We start from the raw sequence: 19,122 nt of genomic DNA, 5'->3' as shown, positions 1-19,122 counted from the left end.
GCTAGAAGAGTCTCCTTCTGGGAGTACATCGCTCTGTTATGGTGCACCTGGTAGGTTTCTTCATGAGCCCTAACTCTCCCGCTCCTTCCTCACCTCAGGCTGGTCTGTTTGCAGCCCCTTTCCGCTCCGGGGAGAGAAGGCCGCTCATTCCCTTCACCCACCGTCACGCCCCCGCCCCGGCCCCCGCCTGGAACGCACAGGAACCTGCGTACTGTTTAATCAGCAGCTCCACCAGGTGCAGGTGCCCGCAGGTCGCAGCGGCGTGCAGCGGCGTCCAGAGCTCGCTGTCGCAGGCGTTGACATCAGCCCCGGCCTCCAGCAGCAGCACGACCACGTCCCCGAAGTCGTCGATGCAGCACTGTAACACGAGAGGGAGCAGAACACGGTGGTCACTGCAGCTGGGGACTGACAGGCCTAGAGGAACAGGCCCTGTTTTTGCATGAAAGGTTCAGCCAAGACAGAGCAAGCTGCTGCCCCCTCACTGCAGACCTCCACCAATTACCCTTAGACCTGCCCCGGAGGAAGCCTCTCTGGAGGGGGTGAGACTTGGGGCTCCATGGCTCAGCCAGTCCTTGGCTACTTCATGGGAATGGCTTTTGTGAGGTGGATCTCAGCCACTAGGACCAGGACTGAAAGCCCAACTCTCTTGGTTAGAGCACAGGACAGGCAGCCAGGACTCCTGGCTTTAGGCTCAGCTCGGCTACGGACTTGCTGGGTAACTACGGCCAAGTCCCTTCCTCCTCTGTGCGATGGGCTAACTCTACTGACCAGACTCACAAAGAACTTGTGAGGATAAATTCATGGATGTCTGTAAACGGCTTTGAGATCTCTGGAGCGAAGGCCACAGCATTTCCTGCAGAGCACTAGAGAGCAGACAGGTAGAAATGACTCTGGGGCACTAGCCAAGTGCTGATTTTTTAACCCTCCGCTGGGAACCATCTATGTTTGTTCCTAAGCCTGGTGGAGGCGGGGGCCCAACAGGTCTCTGTCTCTGACGTCCATGAACCAGCAACCTGGAGAACGCGGTTTCCTTTTGAAGGGCTCTTGGTTCAGATTTATAAGCAGCTCTTTAAGATGCTGACCCTGTCTGACCAGGATGGGACTGGCTTACTCCCAGCAAACCAAGACATGGCAACAGCAGGAGAGGATGCCGGCCCGCCTGTTACTCAGGGAAAGGAACCTGCCTGACAGGAAGGGGCAGTGCACAGTGTTGCTGTAGCTGTGTTGGTCCCAGATGTTGGTCCAGAGCAGGGGCAGGGAACTTCTACCCACCGGCTCTCTGTCCCCACTGACAGCTTAGCCGCTGGGGGGATCCTGGTCACTGCGAACACCCACCAGAAGGGCTCTTGGGAAAGGAGGTGGAAGCAAGCCAGTACTGTTAGATGGGTGTGAAGGGGACATTGCTCTGAGAGGTTCTTAGAACTGATCGGTGGATTCATACTGCAAATTCCTGCCTGATGATGGACTGACAGGCTTCTCAGGGAGCGGAGGCCAATAATGCACCTAACCCCTCTTCAGTACCATCTGCAGCCCATGTGAAGAGCTCCCGCCTTGTCACCGCTTGGAGCTCCTAGCATCGGCAGACAGGAAGTCCTGGCCTGCAGGAGGGTGGAGAGAGGGAGAAGGCATTACTTTCTCCCAAGAGTTCAGTGCATGCTGGGGATTGGTGAAGAGAAACACATCAGTGGCTTGGCATCAGGACATTCTCCAGATCACAGAGAGTGAGGTGTCAAGAGAAAGGAAAGAGGCAGGGGACAGGGAGCAGAGCGGAAAAGAGGGCCCTGGAGGGAACCTGAAAGAGCTAGGATCACTTTGGTCTTGATCCTCTTCCCACTGAAGTCAGTGGCAAAAGCTCCTTTACGCCAAGTCAGGGGATCGGAGCCACTTGAAATGGGAGGTTTGGTCTTTTTGAACCCTAGGAGGCCAAATTCAAAGGGCTTAAGAACCGTGGGTACTGAAGCCCATCAAGCAGATGAGCAGGGAGTGATCTGAAAACCAAAGCACCAGCCACCGCAGAATCTCGACTGGAATTAGCAGGAGTCCAAACCCACCGTACAGATAAAGGGGGTGGAGCTCCGTTGCTGTGTACGTGTGGCGTTAACTGCGGTCTCTGCACACAGCGCAGTGCTCCACACCAGGCGAGACGCCCAGGCACCGGCCGGCACAACGTGACTCACCACATGGAACGGGCAGGCTCCACTGCTGAACTCGTCACTTAGGCTAAAATATTAAAGCCCCAGTCAGACACCAAAGTTTGAGACAGAAAGAAATGAGACCTCAGCCAGACCGAAGGCCATATCTACACTAGCAAGCTTAGAGCAGCACAGCAGTACGAGTGCTCATGTAGCCGCTCTCTGCGATGGAAGAGAGCTCTCCCGTCGACACAGTAAGACCACCTCCACATGCGGCTGTAGCTACGACGGGGAGAAGCTCTCCCGCTGACAGCGCGGTCCACACCGGCGCATCTCTCGGTGTACAGGTCGCATCATACGTACATTTAACGTAAACGAATTCAACTACACGCACTTGGCAAAAAAAAGAAAAATAACAAGATACCTGTAAATAGTGCGGGCGATTCCGCCCACCCTTCCACTCAATGAGCGTATGCCCCGGAGTGAGAGTGAGATGGGAGACGTGAATCTCCTGTTCCCTCAGTCGGTCTCAGTTCCTGCGTGCCTCTCATAGCGTGAGCATCTCGCCGCGGTGAGTGTGATTCTCGTGTCTAAAGATTCGTATTTTTCATACAACATGGCCCCTAAACTCAAGCCAACTACTTCATCTAGTGCTCAGCCAAAGGAACAGCGATCTGTTCCAACGCTGGAGGAAAAACTGGTTGTGTTGGACTTACTGAGAGATGGTATGTCGGTCTCCAACATGGCGCGTAAATATGGCCACAACAAATCTAGCATCCGTGCCATCAAGATTTGAGAGAGAGAAATTTGTCAAGCCATGGCATCAAGTGCTCCAATAACTGCTAAGGTGACGAGCCAGGTGCATGATAAGACTTTAGTGAAGACTGAAAAGGCATTAAACTTATGGCTGGAAGGCATGAACCGTAAACGTGTGCCTATCGATGGCAACACGTTGCGAAAAAAGGCTCTTAGCCTCTACGCGCTGTTCAAACCTCCCGCCGAAGAGGGACAGCCTTCTGAGGAGAAGGAATTCAAAGCCAGCCAAGGTTGGTTTAACAGTTTTAGGAACCGCTTCAACCTCAAAAACGTGCAGACTACTGGTGAAGCTGCATCTGCCAACGAAGAGGCAGCAAAAGCCTACCCCGAACAATTAAGGAAAATCACAGAAGAAAAGGGCTATCTTCCCGAACAAGTTTTTAATGCTGACGAGACTGGGCTCTTCTGGAAAAAAAAATGCCGAACCACACTTACATTTTGAAATCGGAAAGACAAGCCCCCGGCTTCAAAGCAGCTAAAGACCATGTGACTGTGTTGTTTTGTGGCAATGCGGCTGGGCATTTAATAAAGCTGGGCTTGTTCTACAGGGCTGGAAATCCCCGTGCCCTAAAAGGCAAGAACAAAAATCTCCTGCCTGTGTTCTGGCAATCAAATAAAAAGGCTTGGGTGAGGGCAGCATTATTTCTGGATTGGTTCCATAAGTGTTTCATTCCGGAGGTCAAACGGTACCTCGAAGAGAAAAGGACTTGACTTTAAAGTGCTGCTGATCGTAGACAATGCTCCTGGCCATCCTGCGGCACTCCGGTTTGCGCATAACAATGTGGAAGTTGTCTTTCTCCCCCCCCAATACCATCTCCATCCTCTCGACCAAGGCCTGATTCGCTGTTTCAAGGCCCTGTACACAAGGCTGACGTTCTCATGGATACGTAGCACTATGGATGCTGATCCCAATCTCAATGTGATGGAGTGTTGGAAGTCCTTCAACATTGCCGATTGCATCACTTATATTAAACAGGCAATGGATGCAATCAAGGCTGAAACAGTCAATGCATGTTGGCAAAACCTATGGAAAGAATGTGTGAATGATTTTAAGGGTTTCCCGACCATTGACAAAAAAGTGAAACGCATTGTTCAGGTGGCCAGGTAAATGGGCGGTGGTGGTTTCATCAACATCCTTGAGGAAGAAATTGAAGAATTAATCGAGAGCCATAGAGGAACATTGACTAACAAAGAGTCAGAGGAACTGATAAAATCGTCTATAGAAGACGAAGATGACGACGACGACCAGGAAGAGCCAGCAAGTTGGAATCTTCATAAATTTGCTGAAGTGTTCCAAGCAGCGAAACACCTGAATGATTTAATTTCTGAATACGATCCCTCTATGGAACGAAGCCGCAAAATCACACGGAGTATTACGCACGATTTGAGACCGCACCAAGAAACGTTTGAGCCACTCAAGAGACAACAGCGACAGTTGCCGATCACCATGGTTTTCAAGGAAAAACAACCGGCAGCAGACGAGCCTACGCAATCAACTTCTTGAGCTGAACCAGAGCCAACCACTTCATCTCCGACTCGCTCTCCGTCACCCAAGCTCTCCGCCACCTCTGTCTCCTGGATGGACATCAAGCCCTGACGACCCCCTGTAATTATGCCCCTGTAATGAAAGATACAATGCTGTAAAATTATATTTTGCATATGTTCTCTTTATTATATACTGTACATTACTGTATACATTATACAGTTATACATATTACTGTACAGGGCTGTATACACAAAACCATGTACAGTATACTGTACTTTATGGATGATTTAAGGGATTTTCAAGGGTAATTTTGACTATACACAATTTTTACCTTACACGCTGACTTTAGAACCTAACCCCCACGTAAGATGCGACTCCACTGTAACTTACATCGCTCAGGAGGGTGTTTTTTCACACCCCGGTGAGACATAAGTGGTAGTGTAGACAACCACTACGACTGGCTATTACTCACCATGTGTATACAGCGGTGTAATGTGAGTGTTCGACTCTACGACATTCATTCTGAGAGTCCAAGGCCAGAAGGGACCATTGTGATCATCTAGTCTGACCCCCTGTGTAACACAGGCTGAAGACCTGCCCCCAAGTCATTCCTAGAGCAGATCTCTTAGGAAAACAGCCAATCTGGATTTTAAAACGGTCAGTGATGGAGAATCCAACACAACCCTTGGTAGCCTCTTCCAATAGTGAATTACTCTCGCTATTAAAAATTGACACCTTATTTCCCATCTGATTGTGTCTAGCTTCAACTTCCAGCCACTGGATCGTGTTAGACCTTCCTCTGCTAGACTGAAGAGTTCATTATAAAATACCTGTTCCCCATGTAGGTACTTATAGACTGTGATCAAGTCACCCCTTCACCTTCTCTCTGTTAAGATAAATAGACTGAGCTCTTTCTTTCCACCACCATAAGGCAGGTTTTTCTAATCCTTGACTCATTTGCATGGCTCTTCTCTGGACCCCCTCCAACCCATCACCACCCTTCATGGCTGGGACTGGAAAGAGCACTGCTTCACTCTGCCCTCACCGGGTTGCCTCTAGCCTAGAGTCAGCAAGGTGGATTGGATGATCTTGTATCTTGCTTGCAGAGCCATTAACAGGTCCTGATGTCAGTCTATCAAGAGTCACGATGCAACAACACTGGCTGGAGGGTGTCAGAACATCAGGATACACAAGTCTGTCTAAACAAATGTTAAGAAGTGGCAACCCTGCCAAGAGATGGTTGCTGGGGCCTGGGGGTATTTAATTACATTGCTACTAGATTGCTGGGCCATTTACAATCCTCTAATTCCTTCGGGACGTGTGCTTTCCTTAATCCAAGTGTCTGCTGTTTTCATTTGGGTATGTCAATACACATGCTTGTCTCAGCACAGACATTGCTGGCTCAGTGTTTGTAAATACCGGTCACTCAGCCTCTCTCTGCTGCAGAGGAGCATCATGCAGCTTTCACAAGGATTTATCTCCCCACTGTATTTTCCACTGAATGCATCCGATGAAGTGAGCCGTAGCTCACGAAAGCTTATGCTGAAATAAATTTGCTAGTCTCTAAGGAGCCACAAGTCCTCCTTTTCTTTTTAAGGATTTATCCATGTTCCTTTTAGCAGCCAATCAAAGCAAACACACTCATGCCACACCACACACATCAGACTATCCACACCTAGGAACTGCCATGTCAAATGAGACAAGTGATTCACTGAGTCCAGCACCCTCTGTGACAGTGGCCAACACCGGCTGCTGCAGAGGAAGGGATGAAAATTTGCAGTGGACAATTACACAATAACCTGCCCATCAGGGAAGTTTCTTCCTTACCCCCCATCAGCTAGTGGTTGGCTCATGCCCTGAGGAAGGGGAGTTTATAGCCCTGTAATTTTTTTCATCCTATCTAATCTGATTATAGATGTTCTCACTGCCCATTTAACTGTCCGACCCTAATGCAAACCCTTTGCCTCAATGCTGACTAGTGGTAGTACATACTGAGTAAAAAGAGCGCCAGTTTTAAATTGGTCACTTTACATTTTGATTAACTGTCCCCTTGTTCTTGTAATGAGAGGAAGCACTTCTGTTTGTCCTACTGCCTTACTCTACAGCATGTGGTATTTTGTATACCTCTGTTCTACCTTCTCTTATTCACCCCTTTCCTGTCTTTTCAGTCTCTCCTCATACAGAACTCTTTCCAGGACTCTATTTTTGTCATCTGTATCTGAACCTCCTCTCTATTTCTGCTATGTCCTTCTTGGGATAGAGACCTCCACTGAACATAGTGAGGGCCGGTGAGTGTGTCCTACCAGTGATTTATAGAACAGCATCAGCATATTCTCAGCATTACTCGCCATCCCTTTCCTTACACATCCTAATGTCGTTTGTTTTTTTGACTGCTGTTGCACACTGAGGAAAGGTTTTTATTGTACCCTCCACAGTGATGCCTGGGTCTTTTCCTCAGCTCAAGATGGAGCATTTCAAAGCAGAGCCTCCACCAGCCCCTTCTACTTATTAAAAGTGAAGGTGGCGGCAGCTAGCTCCGGCTCACTGAAATGTCGCCGCTCGTCTCCGGGTAAGCCTCGACTAGGCGAGTCTATGAACGTTTCACTAAACCTGAGATTAATGAAAAAGTGCACAAGACAGCAACGGGCAAGGACGGTGAAAGGAGAGAGAAGACAGATGATGAGAGGGGGCCAGAGTCTGTTTCCTCAGAGCAGACATCTGAACAGAGAAGTAATGGAGAGAATTCCCATAAGAGAAGCAAGGAGACTCCGCTGTGTCTCAGGCCATTAACTGCTCTGAGTCAGTCATCAGCCTCTAGGAGGTGCCTGCTGCTGTAACAGTTATTGCTCAATTAGCTCACTCTAGGTGGGAATGCCCCGTTGCATTTTACTGCTTGGTTATTTACTTAGCTCTGTAGCTACCGGCATCATAATATGGGGAATGATTCAAGGCTGCTAGGTGAGCCATCAGTGACCGGACTGGAATCGTGAAGATTTTTGGTGGCTGTCGGAGGTATCAATGATTATGATTTGTGGTCGTTATGCCATACGGATGGTTAGCAATTATGAGTTTTAGCAGCTGTAGTTCATTCCATATTAGTTTGTAATGGGTCCAAAACAGCTATTCACCAGATCATCTGTAACCTTTAGAACAAAGTTTGCTGGGGAAGGACCAGCTTGTGGCTAAAGCACAGAACTAGGAGTCAGGACTCCTGGGTTCTATTCCTAACTCTATAACTAATATGCAGTGAATAAAGTCACTTCACCCCAGTGCCAAAGTTGTAAAATGCATTTATTTTGGCAGACAGATACAGATAAAAGCACCAGTCGTGTGCTTGGGGCTATAAAGGAAATGAAATACAGACTGTTCCTGGCTCAGAGAACTCACACTCCGAACACTAGAACTTCCCTGGATCACAGGGGAGTCATGAAGATGAGAGAGAGATCACTTTGAGAAGCACTGGAAGGTGCTGGAGAAGAGCAAGACACTTTATTATCATCACTGAGAGACTGTAAATACTCTGAAGTGCAAGAACCATTGTGAGTGATTAACTCAGGCACTAATTTCTATATGTTCACTGGGGGAGAAAAATCTACCTTATTTTCAAGATGCACTCATGTCTGTGATTGCTAAAAGCACCACCTTGTAGCTTCCAGTTGACACTCGGCCCCTCCCTCGCCAGTGTTCCCAGCCCAAGTCGCGAGAAAACTCTGGTCCAAGGTCTGCCTTTTCTTCAAAGTATCGAGAGCCCAGATCTAGGCCATCGGAAGCAGTTATTAGCTGCAGTGAGAGATGATGTCGCCTGTGGCACCAGCATCTCTTATTTCAAGGATCGAAGGGGTTGGGAGTATTGGGGGATAAGAAAACAGGAATGATCCCACTGGAACCACCAGGTGGTGCCTCCAGAGTCACGTCTAGAACCTGCAGCTTCAACTCAGTTTAAAGTCGTCGTGACCAAGAAAAATACTGACCCTGCTTCTCGGCCCTTCCCTCCTGCAAAGCTGGTGTCTGATGGTTGGTGCAGCTACTCCACACAGTAAGGGATTGGGGAGCAGTGTCCTGGACTCAGGTGAGAAGAGTGAGCTGGCAAAGGGATGCATTTAGCTAGAAGGTGGAGACAGAGAAAGAAGGGGAGTCAGGATAGATTTCTGCCTCAGTTACTAGCACAGGACTGGCTAGGCACTGCCTTCAGGGAGGGGGGAGAGGCTACATGGTTGTCACAGCCTCCCAAGTCAGTGTGGCTGGAGGAAGTGAAAGTAAGTTAGAAGCCCTGAGACTGGGGGATGCAAGACAAGTAGTGAACAGGAGAAGTGCGGGGACTGGACACTGAAAAGTGAACTGTGGCAGAAGCAGATTGCGGGGAAGGCTCGGTAGCTGAAAAGGGCTCTTGCCAGTGGGGACCTGGGAAGGCTGCTTACCTGGTGCAATGCAGTGAGGCCATCTTCATTGTACAAACTGGGGCTGATGCCACGCTGAAGGAACTGGCGAACTGTAAAAAAAAGAGCTTTTAGACAGGGGTCTCCACACACTCACCTGCAGCTACAAGGGTCACTGGGGCAGGGGGATCCAGAGGGATTTCTGGTAGGTGTAATCAAGGCAGAGAGAGGAGACAGCCAAATATTTTCAGAGGCACAAATGGAAGTCAGGTGCCTAACTCTCTTTGACTTTCAGTGGGAGTTACGTGCCTAGCTGCCATGTGCCTTTGAAAATCCCCCCCACAGTCCTGAAGAGCACAGGGGCAAGTACTTCCCCTTGTAACAGAAACATGCCTTGCATTGCACACACAGCTCTTATGTCTGCTTCAGGGGAACCCAGAAACAGAACTCACCCCTAACAGACCGGGTGGTCCCCTGCATACCAGTAGGTGCGCTGGACTGAAAGAGAATTGAGTTTTGATGGCCTGACCTCAAGAGAGAGAGAGTGGAGACTGAAGAGCTGCAGAGAAAGAAATTGAAGGTGATTAGGGGTCACGGGGCGGGGGGAGGGGGTTAAATGTAATGAGAGAATGCAAAGAGGAGAGTTACTTGGGTTAGAAAGAAGAAGGGAAAGATGGGGGCTTGATTGAGGTATTCAGCTTTTGCAAGGACATCATCAAATTGGCCAGTCCCTCTTCCTTCTCACCGCCGTCTACTAGCAAGAGAACAGAGAGACACCTTAATATTAAAAGGACAGGACGTTGAAAATGAAACGAAAGGAACGACAGGAAATGGGAAGGCTTAGATTTTTACCTGTAAATGTTGATTTCACTGAACACACACAAGCTGTCAATAAATATTTCCAGCGATAATCACTGGAATTTACAGAGAGGCAAAGTAAGGAAAATGCTGCTTGAGAACCTGCTGGGGTTTGGTTTAAGGCGATTTAATTTGTATATTTTGACATGTGATGTTGGACAATTTGAGTTTTAACAGTTATAAAGCTTTAACTTTTTGAATCTCAATCTCTGCTGTCATGAAATAATTATGGTCTGACCTCTCCATAAACTTCCCACAAATTGCTTAAAACCCATAATTTTGTGCAACAGTGAAAATTTAAATGGATAAAAATAGAAAAATGCTTATAAGTAAATATCAATACGATCTGGCAAAATCATCACCATTAAGAATGGAACTCTGCCCTATGCAGTGTGATGTTAACCTGTGGAATTCACTGCCATAGTCACTTAGATCCAGGTACTGTGGCTGGATTTTAAAATGGGCTGTAGAGTGTATCTGATTCTTCTCAAGTGAAGGGTGATTTAAGGTGAAGCTTTGTATGCTGGGACCCGCAGACTCACAAGCCACATCACTGTGCAGAAGATCCAGGGCAGTCAGATATGGGAGTATTTCCATAAGCCTTGTTCTACATCCTTTTATAGGACCAGTAGTTGGAGAGCTAATGTGTCAACCACTGGAGTAATACAGGGGTGCTGTGGTTGTGCTGGTCCCAGAGACAATGGGTGAGGCTCTCTCTCTCACCAAGCGAAGTTGGTCGGTTGGTCCAATAAAACATATCACCCGTCCTCTCCTTTGTCTCGCTCATCACTGGGGTGTTAGGGACACGGCAGGTTTTCTTTGCACAAGACCTCCCAGAGGGCGCTAGACCCTCTACTGCTGCGACCCTGGCTGCTGCCTCTTTTGTCTAGCAAGGAATGTTGTAGCACAGATTGTATCTCGCAGTGCTACAACTAACAACTGAGTCACAGGAGCGGATAGTAAATGGTTAAAGCTACAGTATGGCCGGACCTTAGCTGTGTCCCTGTACTTGAGTTGAGATGCTGGACTGCCCAAGGCTTTAACCCGTTACAGTGACACATTAAGCTCCAATCTACAGTACAGTTTGTGACCATTTTTAGCTGAGTCAGGGGATAGCCATGTTGTAAGTAGACCCCTGCCATGGTTTTAAGATAGACTGTGCCTTAATCACCAAACTGAGTGGGGAGGAGATAGGGTGAGGTCAGGTTTTAAAAGTAAAGGTCAGTAATGGGCAGAGGAAGGTAAAACCAACAGTTAAAGACAAGAGCTGTTTCTCAAGGAGACTGAATTACCAACAATCTCAGACCCAGAGTGGGCAAAAAAGGAAAATACACAGTGTCATCAAAGAGCCCAAGTTAGACTTACTTAACTGATTAGGTTCCAGCTCCCCCCCCCCCCCCCCCCCACACACACACACACCAGAGATAAGGAAATCGGCATGTCTGTTGCTCTGCAGTTCACCTTTGGAAGCATTTAACACTAGCCTTGACAAAACACTAGATGTCATCAGAGCAAGGAAGAGTCCTGCACTGGTCCCTGCGGGAAGGACTAGATGATCCAAAATCTTTTCCCAACTCTTAATGTCTATCACTCTAAATCCTCAGGTAAAGTGGTAAAACAAACCCAATGAGATTACAGGGCTCTGGTCACAGTTAAGTGAAAGCCAGATTAACTGAGAGGGCTCTGAGATCTCTCACTGACTGCTCCGCATTATGAATACATCCGCTTTTGCTCATGTGACAGAATCCACCGTGGGTGGCATGGAGATGAGCCTTGGTCAAGGACTGTGAAGCAGGTAATCCTCTCACCTTATCAGAGCCCCTCCACTTTGAGAGCTGCCTCAGCAAACTAAAGCATGACAGACTCCAGATGGAATTCCTTTGCACTGCTTAGTTTGGAAACACCTCTAGTTCCTAGGGAGTGTGAGAGAACTGGTTCAACTGGTCAGTGTCCAAGAGGAAGTCTGCGTCCGTGCAGGCTGCTTCTCCCCCCACAGCCAGCAGGAGATGCTATCCTTGGACTAGGACCAAGAGAAACCAATAACAATGTGTATCAAAGGGGTCAGATAAGGTTCTTCTTGGGTCTAGCTACCCTGCCCACAATCCGTTCCCCAGGAGTCCATGGGTAGGTGTGCCCTATGCTAGAGGTAGCACTGCACAGGAGGGTTTCATGGCCCTTGTTTGACGTTATTCTTCAAGAGTCATACAAATTAGGATTTGGAAAGAAGTCCCCAGCTCTGCCTTCCTCTTCTCTGCCTTTGGCCTCCCCGAGCTCCAGCTCTTCATATCTCCCAGGAAGCTGCTGCTCACCCTCCTGATACACACAGAAATGGGATTCCAGACCCTCAAGCTCAAAACAATGCCACCAGTCTTAGATCTCATTTAACAGGCAAAGCAAAAAAGATTTAGATCCGGGCCCTGGAATGGGACATAGGAGACCTGGGTTCAATTCCCGGTTCAGCCACAGACTTCCTGGGTGACATTAAGCAAGTCACTTACACCACCCTGTGCCTCAGCTTCCTGTCTTCAAAACAGGGATAACTGTCCCTGACCTCCCAGAGGGGCTGTGAAGATAAAATCCATTAATGATTTGAGGCGCTCAGACACTAGGGTGTCCGGGGCTGTATAAAGCCCCTAAACAGAATAGAATTCTGCTGGTTTTCAAGGCCTCACTGGCCTTCCCCCAGCCAGTCCTGCATCTTGCCTCATTCTTTTTTCTCCTCCCCATATTCATCTATCACCACCCTCATCTCTGCCCCGTCACATGATATACTTCTAATCAGACAAGAGCCTTTCCCACTGCAGCTCCGAGTGCCTGGAATGCTCTGCCTCATCAACTGTCCAATTCCTTAAAAGTTCAAACTATTTTTATACAAATATGCAAATATCTAGACGTTTCCAGAGGTGCTTTAAACAAATCTAAAGAATACAATAAAAAACATCATCTCTTTTTCTCCCTTGCCCAGATCTCTTCATCTCTCTCTGCTACTCAACTCTGCCAAGGGTGTGGAGATCATCCACTGATGCCATCCAAAATAAAAGTTATTGTACCATGCGATTTCTTTCCCTGGGAAACAATCAGCTCAAAAGCAACTACTGCTTTGATTAGGGAGGTTCCTTCACCAAATTTTCCAGCTGGGTTAAAAAAGGCACAAGATCAACTGGATTATCAAGGTCACACACTGCGTCAATGGTTCAGCCAGAATTACCGAAGAACCAAGGAGCCATTTGGATCTGAGGCCTTTATTCAGACCATTGGGCCTACCTACTCCTAGGAGCGGTTCTGATCATTGTTTACGATGGACACAGAAGAAGATATTCCATTATGACTGAGAAGAACACTAGGTTGTGCTCACCTGAAAATTTCTTTTATTCAAGTAATGAAGTCCGCAGATCTGTTACAATAGGTACTTCAACCTGCATGCAGCGTAGAGCAGAACCAGACCTGTCAGTCACTGGCAGCAGGGGAATGCCCTGCCCTCTGACATTCCCTCCAGTTGAGAGAACTGCCAAAGCCAGGAGAATTCAATTCTACTGTCTTGAACTACAGACTGTGTTAAACATACCTTCAGGAAAAAGCACAACAATTTATCTTATTGCAGAGCATGGAGAATTCCCCCTATGAGACAAACCTGAATCTTTGTATGTCAGTTTCTACTTTGGTTGATCCATTTGTCCCAGGGTGGGCCTGATCTGTGGACCTTATTACTCACAGAATGGAAGTTTTCAGGTCAATACAGATGAATTGTCCTATTCTTCCTTGTGCTAAGGTCCACAGACCCCTTACACTGGGATTTTCACAGCAGTGTGCCTCCATGGTTGAAAGCAGGATCTTCCTTTAAATATGAACATCCCAAAGCAGGTATATTACATATCCTTCATATTCCCCTGGGCATTAAGGTGTGGAGAAGATTTCTGCTCCCCACCCCCAGCCCTCCAAAAAAGGCATCGGATAAAGACTGGATGACCCATATATAGCATTATGGTGAATGCATGTTTTGATGACCACCAAAAGGACTTGCTTAATGTCACCTAAAGACAAGACTTCTCTACCCAAAGACTGTTAGTATTCCTAAGGACTGTATTTTGATGCTCAACAGAAGGAAGAAAAATGTCTGACCTTACTCTGGGAATCAATGCCTTGAAAGTTCAGAACTACGTGTCCGAATTAGAAGCACAATACTGAGTCTCATCAAAGAAAGCTCTCAAATTCAAAAACTCCTCTGATTGGAGACAGTAGCTGTCAGGAGGTCTACTCTAATAAATCAAGACAACTCCTGCAGGGGTTCAATCTGGGTAATGCCATAAGGAGCGGTATGAGGTTCCATGGTTGTGCTTTATGGTCCTGTGGGTTGTTACCCTCACGGAATATTTAATGTCAGGATTCATACAAAACTTCCTTTTCTTGAACATTATACTCCTGAGACCCGACTTTTGGGCTTGGCAGTCCTATACACACACTAAAGCCCTCCTGGAGGAGCTCATGGCTAAGCTTCATTTGAGTTACATGCTAGTTAAACTATGGACTTTGCACAGCCAGCTGAATAAATTCTACTTGTCAACTTCTTTGAGGGTCCGTAAGCATTTTAAATCACTTCATCCAAGTACCCACTTTGAATCCGTCTCCTCCTGGATGGAGGACTGGTTTTGGTAATAGCAAACAATGAGCTAGAAACAGCCAAAGGTCCACAGACCAGAGAGCCATAACCTCTTCAACAGCATCACTGCTGTTCTCTGCTTTTGATCATTTGTACAATCCTGGGGACCAGCGGAAAAGGCGTAGAACAGATACTTTGCCCAGCTTTGCAAGAGGTTATTCACCACCTCCCATCCCAGGTCCTGACACATGGAGAGGCCACAGGGCACTTTGCTGTTTCCATTTGCCAAGAGGTCAATCACCAGCCCCTCAAGTTGACGTAGAATGACTGGATGATTCAGGGGGCAGGTTCCACCCTGCTTATTCGAACTTCTGGCATTTCAGTCTTGGTTTTCCCCTCCCTCTTGAGGGGCAATGCACAGAGTTAAGAAACTTCCTCTGCCTAGATGAGGAATAGTTATTTCTCTCTGGGGTAGGGTGGATCACATTCTTCTCAGTTTATTCATGAAAACCCCATCAGGTGTGTTGACTGTCACAATCAGAACAAGAATGTAACCCTTGATACTCCAGAAACTGTATCGCCGTTTTTCAGCTTTCTCTTTGTATAGCGCCATGATCAGAAAAAATTGTCTAGGAAAATAAAGTACATTTCTTTCTTCCTCAAAACCACTATTAATATTACCATGATTCTGAGAGAGACCCTGGGAGCACTTGTCAGATCAAATAGTGTTTATCAAAGTTTGGGGGGGGTGGGGGTGGGAATTTGCTACCCAGTGGCAGAGTGGAACAATTATCTGAGGGATGGTAACACGCGAATGCAAAGATAAACCTCCCATAGAAACTCGCTCACATGCTTCAGACAGAACTATGCTCTGTTTGTTCCAAACTCTTTGAGGCTAGAAACAGGAGTGGAAATTCGTTTTATTGCCCCAGTTTGAAGTAGATGGTGGATGGTTTTCATTCACATTCTTGCATTTCCGTGGGTTGCTTGAGATTGGGAATGGGACAAAGCTGTTCCTGGGATTTCTTGTAATTTCACAGAGTGCCCCCCTGCAGTGTCCCGTTTGCTCCCATAATCCGGGGTCTAACCCCAGAAAGGGCTGGTTCAGGGTCACGCAGGGCAGCTGTGGACCTCGCCCCAGCATCCTACACATGTTCTTTCTCCCCTTTGCAGCATGGTATTTTCTCCTGTTGTACTTCAGGGACTGCTTCAACTTGCCATGTGACCCAGGTTCCTTGCTATAGCACCTGTCAGCAGCCAGGAGAGTAAGTCAACTTTTCCCATGACTCCGAACAGCCTCAGCTTTGCAAAAAGTTTCCCACTGTTTGAGTAAGAGCTGGAAACTGATCTGCCCAAAGCCCCAGTTGCCCTTGTCACACTGATTTCTACCCTTCTGTACTGGTAGGTTGAGAGGGCCCCCACTTGCAGTGCCACTCACACACGTGGGCATTGCTTGCCAGAGCAGGCGGAAGCACTTACGCTCTCAGATAACACTTCATACTTATTTTTTGGTGTGTGTGTGGGGGGCGGGCGGTTGGTCTGAGACCACCTGCAAGCTTCCAGGCCCTGGCGGACTAGGGCTGAGGTCATGCTTGCCTGCACCAGGGTGCCTGTGAAGGGCCTGTATGGTGAGGTGGACCCTTTTTCAGGTAAAAATCTCCCCCAGGGAGAAACACTGAGTGTCCTTGACCAGCAGGGACAAGAGCCATCGTTCCCTTTGCTAGCGACACCCAAGCTGAAGCTGAATGGCTGCACACTGAAGAACCTTCCAGCCTCACAACATAGAGGCCAGGGGGCTAGAAAGAAAAGTGGTGAGTGCCTGCTTGTTCTTCCAGATCTGGGCTGCTGTCCCCCTTCTCGTTCCATGGCCAGCTCCAGAGAGGAGGAGGTGAGGTAGCAGTAGTGAGGCATGTCAAGCTACAGTGATCAATGTGCTGTAAGAACCCACATAAAACAGAACCTGCAGCAGCTGCCAGGAACCATAACCTGGACATTAGGGTGTGGTGACCAGCAGCAGCAGCTGGAGATGACAGCCCAATACTTCCCGTTATTTAGCTGTGGCAGGAACCCACATTCCCTTATTAAGTCCTCTAAAGCAGGAGTTCTCAACCTTTTTCTTTCTGAGCCCCCCTCCCCGCCCCCCCGCACATGGTAGAAAAACTCCAAGGCCTACCTATCTCACAACAACTGGTTTTCTGTATATAAAAGCCAGGGCTGGCATTAGGGGGTAGCAAGCAAGGAAATTGCCTGGGACCTCATGCCTCCGGGGCCCCCACAAATCTACATTGCTCAGGCTTCGGCTTCAGCCCCAGGTGGCAGGGCTCAGGGCCCTGGGCTTCAGCCCCATGTGGTGGGGCTTCGGCTTTCTGCCATGAGCCCCAGCAAGTCTAATGCTGGCCCTGCTTGGTGGACCCCCTGAAACTTGCTCGCTGTCCCCGCAGGGGGCCCCAGACCCCTGTTTGAGAACCACTGTTCAAAAGGAGCATGAGGAGCGGGATATACAGCTGATCCAAATAGCTGGCCTCCCTCCCATGAGGAGGAAGAATTTCCTTTTATGTGTACACATGCATATACCCAAAGAAACCAGCACATGTCTGTAGCCTGGTCTTTTCTGCATGGACCTGCCATGTAGCACTCTCTGTCGGTGAGCAGGGGAACCGGTGGTGATATATTTTCCCTTTGGGAGTCAGCCCCCAGGATCCTGCTTCAGAGCTGGGGAGAAAGGCTGGGCACAGATATTTCTCCAAAAATATTTCACGTGACTAGTGACCTCCTTGCCCTCAAAGAAGCGGGGCTTAGTGTCTCCCTTCCTGCACGTGGAACACTTCTGGCTTTCTCCAGGAAGTTTTTGGCCTGGGACTCAGGGATGGGCTCCCCAAAAGCTCTACCCCTCTCTACAGCATAGGATCCACATGGCCCAGATGGGCCTGTGTTTCCCCAGATCTCAGCCTGGAATATGGGGGACGGTGGTGTTATAGAAAGGGAGGGAGATGGGCCTGAAGACCCCTTACCACACTCTCTGGCGTTGGCAGAATTAGTTCTGTGTTCAGTGCCCTCCATCCATGACCCGTGGGGAAGCACAGAGGAAGGAGGCAGCTAAGCACTGCAGACATATGCATGGCTGCTGGAGTGGGATGTAGGAACTCCAGCACAATTCTCCATCTGGTGCACTGCCCTTCTGGCTTCGCTCCCCGCGCAGAGACTGGGCGGCTGAGGTTATCCTGCCCAGACTGGGCTGTGAGGGAAACTCCACTCTGCCCAGAGCGTCGGCTGAGCTCCCCAGTAAGACATGGAATAAGTTGGGAGAAGCAGGAGACACAGACCCACCCTTTGGCCTCTGGCTTTTCTTGGTCTAGAGCTCCCTCCCAGAAATCTGCAAGGGTAGCAGCTACTGCCAGTGCCCCAGGAGGGGAAACAGAGCTGAGGGGACAATCGCCCCAAAAGGTGACTGCAGCGGGGATGTGGCAGGGAAGTAGACAGACACTAAGCCAGACATTGGTCAAAATCTGAAGTTTGGAGTTTCCTGCTGAAAAGCCTGGCAGCAGGGAAGGGTGGGGGAGCCACTGGAGAGGCAGGTAACACTGTGGGAACTTGGGGAGGCGGGACACTGCTAGTGACTGACAGGGCTGGTCCTGCCACCAAGCTGCAAGCATGAAGAAATCAAATATATCATCCACTGGCAGGGTTTATCAGGTACACACAGAGGATTCAAGCTGGCAGGAAGGTGGGTTGGACACTTCCCACTCAGCACTGTGCTGCCCGCTGCCCCCCGAGTCACACTGATCCCCAGACTCATTACCAAGACCGCAGTGCCTCCCCTCTGCAAATCTAGAGAAACAGCGACTGTGAATCTGCCACATCACTTGATTTCTGTTTAAGGTTCAATGGTGTGGCCTTCACTGCTGATGGGCATAGGCAAAGCAGCTCAGATAAGTCCGCCCCTCTAGCCACAACGTAACGAGTTTTCAGCCACAAACTGGGGTGCACGCTAATGTTTGTGCAGCTGTGTGTGGCCAAGCACAATCTGCTGAGGTTAAAATCATAGAATATCAGGGTTGGAAGGGACCTCAGGAGGTCATCTAGTCCAACCCCCTGCTCAAAGCAGGACCAAGCCCCAAGCCTGACCTTAAAAACCTTTAAGGAAGGAGATTCTACCACCTCCCTAGGGAACCCATTCCAGTGCTTCACCACCCTCCTAGGGAAAAAGTTTTTCCTAATATTCAACCTAAACCTCCCCCACTGCAACTTGAGACCATTACTTCTTGTTCTGTCATCTGCTACCCTGAGAGCAGTCTAGATCCATCCTCTTTGGAACCCCCTTTCAGGTAGTTGAAAGCAGCTATCAAATCCCCCCTCATTCTTCTCTTCTGCAGACTAAATAATCTCAGTTCCCTCAGCCTCACTCATTTTTGTTGCCCTCCGCTGGACTCTTTCCAATTTTTCCACATCCTCCTTGTAGTGCGGGGCCCAAAACTGGACACAGTACTCCAGATGAGGCCTCACCAATGCCGAATAGAGGGGAAAGATCATGTCCCTCGATCTGCTGGCAATGCTCCTACTTATACAGCCCAGAATGCCATTAGCCTTCTTGGCAACAAGGGCACACTGTTGACTCATATCCAGCTTCTTGTCCACTGTAACCCCTAGGTCCTTTTCTGCAGAACTGCTGCCTAGCCGTTCAGTCCCTAGTCTATAGCGGTGCATTGGATTCTTCCGTCCTAAGTGCAGGATTCTGCACTTGTCCTTGTCGAACCTCATCAGATTTCTTTTGGCCCAATCCTCTAATTTGTCTAGGGCCCTCTGTATCCTATCCCTACCCTCCAGCGTATCTACCTCTCCTCCCAGTTTAGTGTCATC

General features: G+C 48.6%; 1 protein-coding gene across 7 annotated transcripts in view; it reads right to left on the bottom strand.

Annotated features, from left to right (window-relative positions):
• Positions 1-19,122, bottom strand: part of PPP1R16A (protein phosphatase 1 regulatory subunit 16A) — a 77,759-nt gene that overhangs the window by 12,843 nt on the left and 45,794 nt on the right. For 4 of the 7 annotated variants that reach the window (XM_043538942.1, XM_043538944.1, XM_037891843.2 and 1 more), the window contains 2 exons: positions 8,853-8,923; positions 213-358 (listed from right to left, as the gene is read on the bottom strand). In XM_043538942.1, coding sequence (XP_043394877.1) covers positions 213-358; positions 8,853-8,923 — 217 coding nt within the window. Of the gene's footprint in view, positions 1-212; positions 359-8,405; positions 8,539-8,852; positions 8,924-9,262; positions 9,370-9,458; positions 9,580-19,122 lie in introns of those variants that run through there. The other 3 variants (XM_037891845.2, XM_043538945.1, XM_043538946.1) reach the window with 3 other exon arrangements.

This window comes from Chelonia mydas, chromosome 2 (genome assembly GCF_015237465.2).
Source record: "Chelonia mydas isolate rCheMyd1 chromosome 2, rCheMyd1.pri.v2, whole genome shotgun sequence".
NCBI lineage: Eukaryota > Metazoa > Chordata > Testudines > Cheloniidae > Chelonia > Chelonia mydas.
This window is presented reverse-complemented; position numbering and strand designations above follow the sequence as displayed.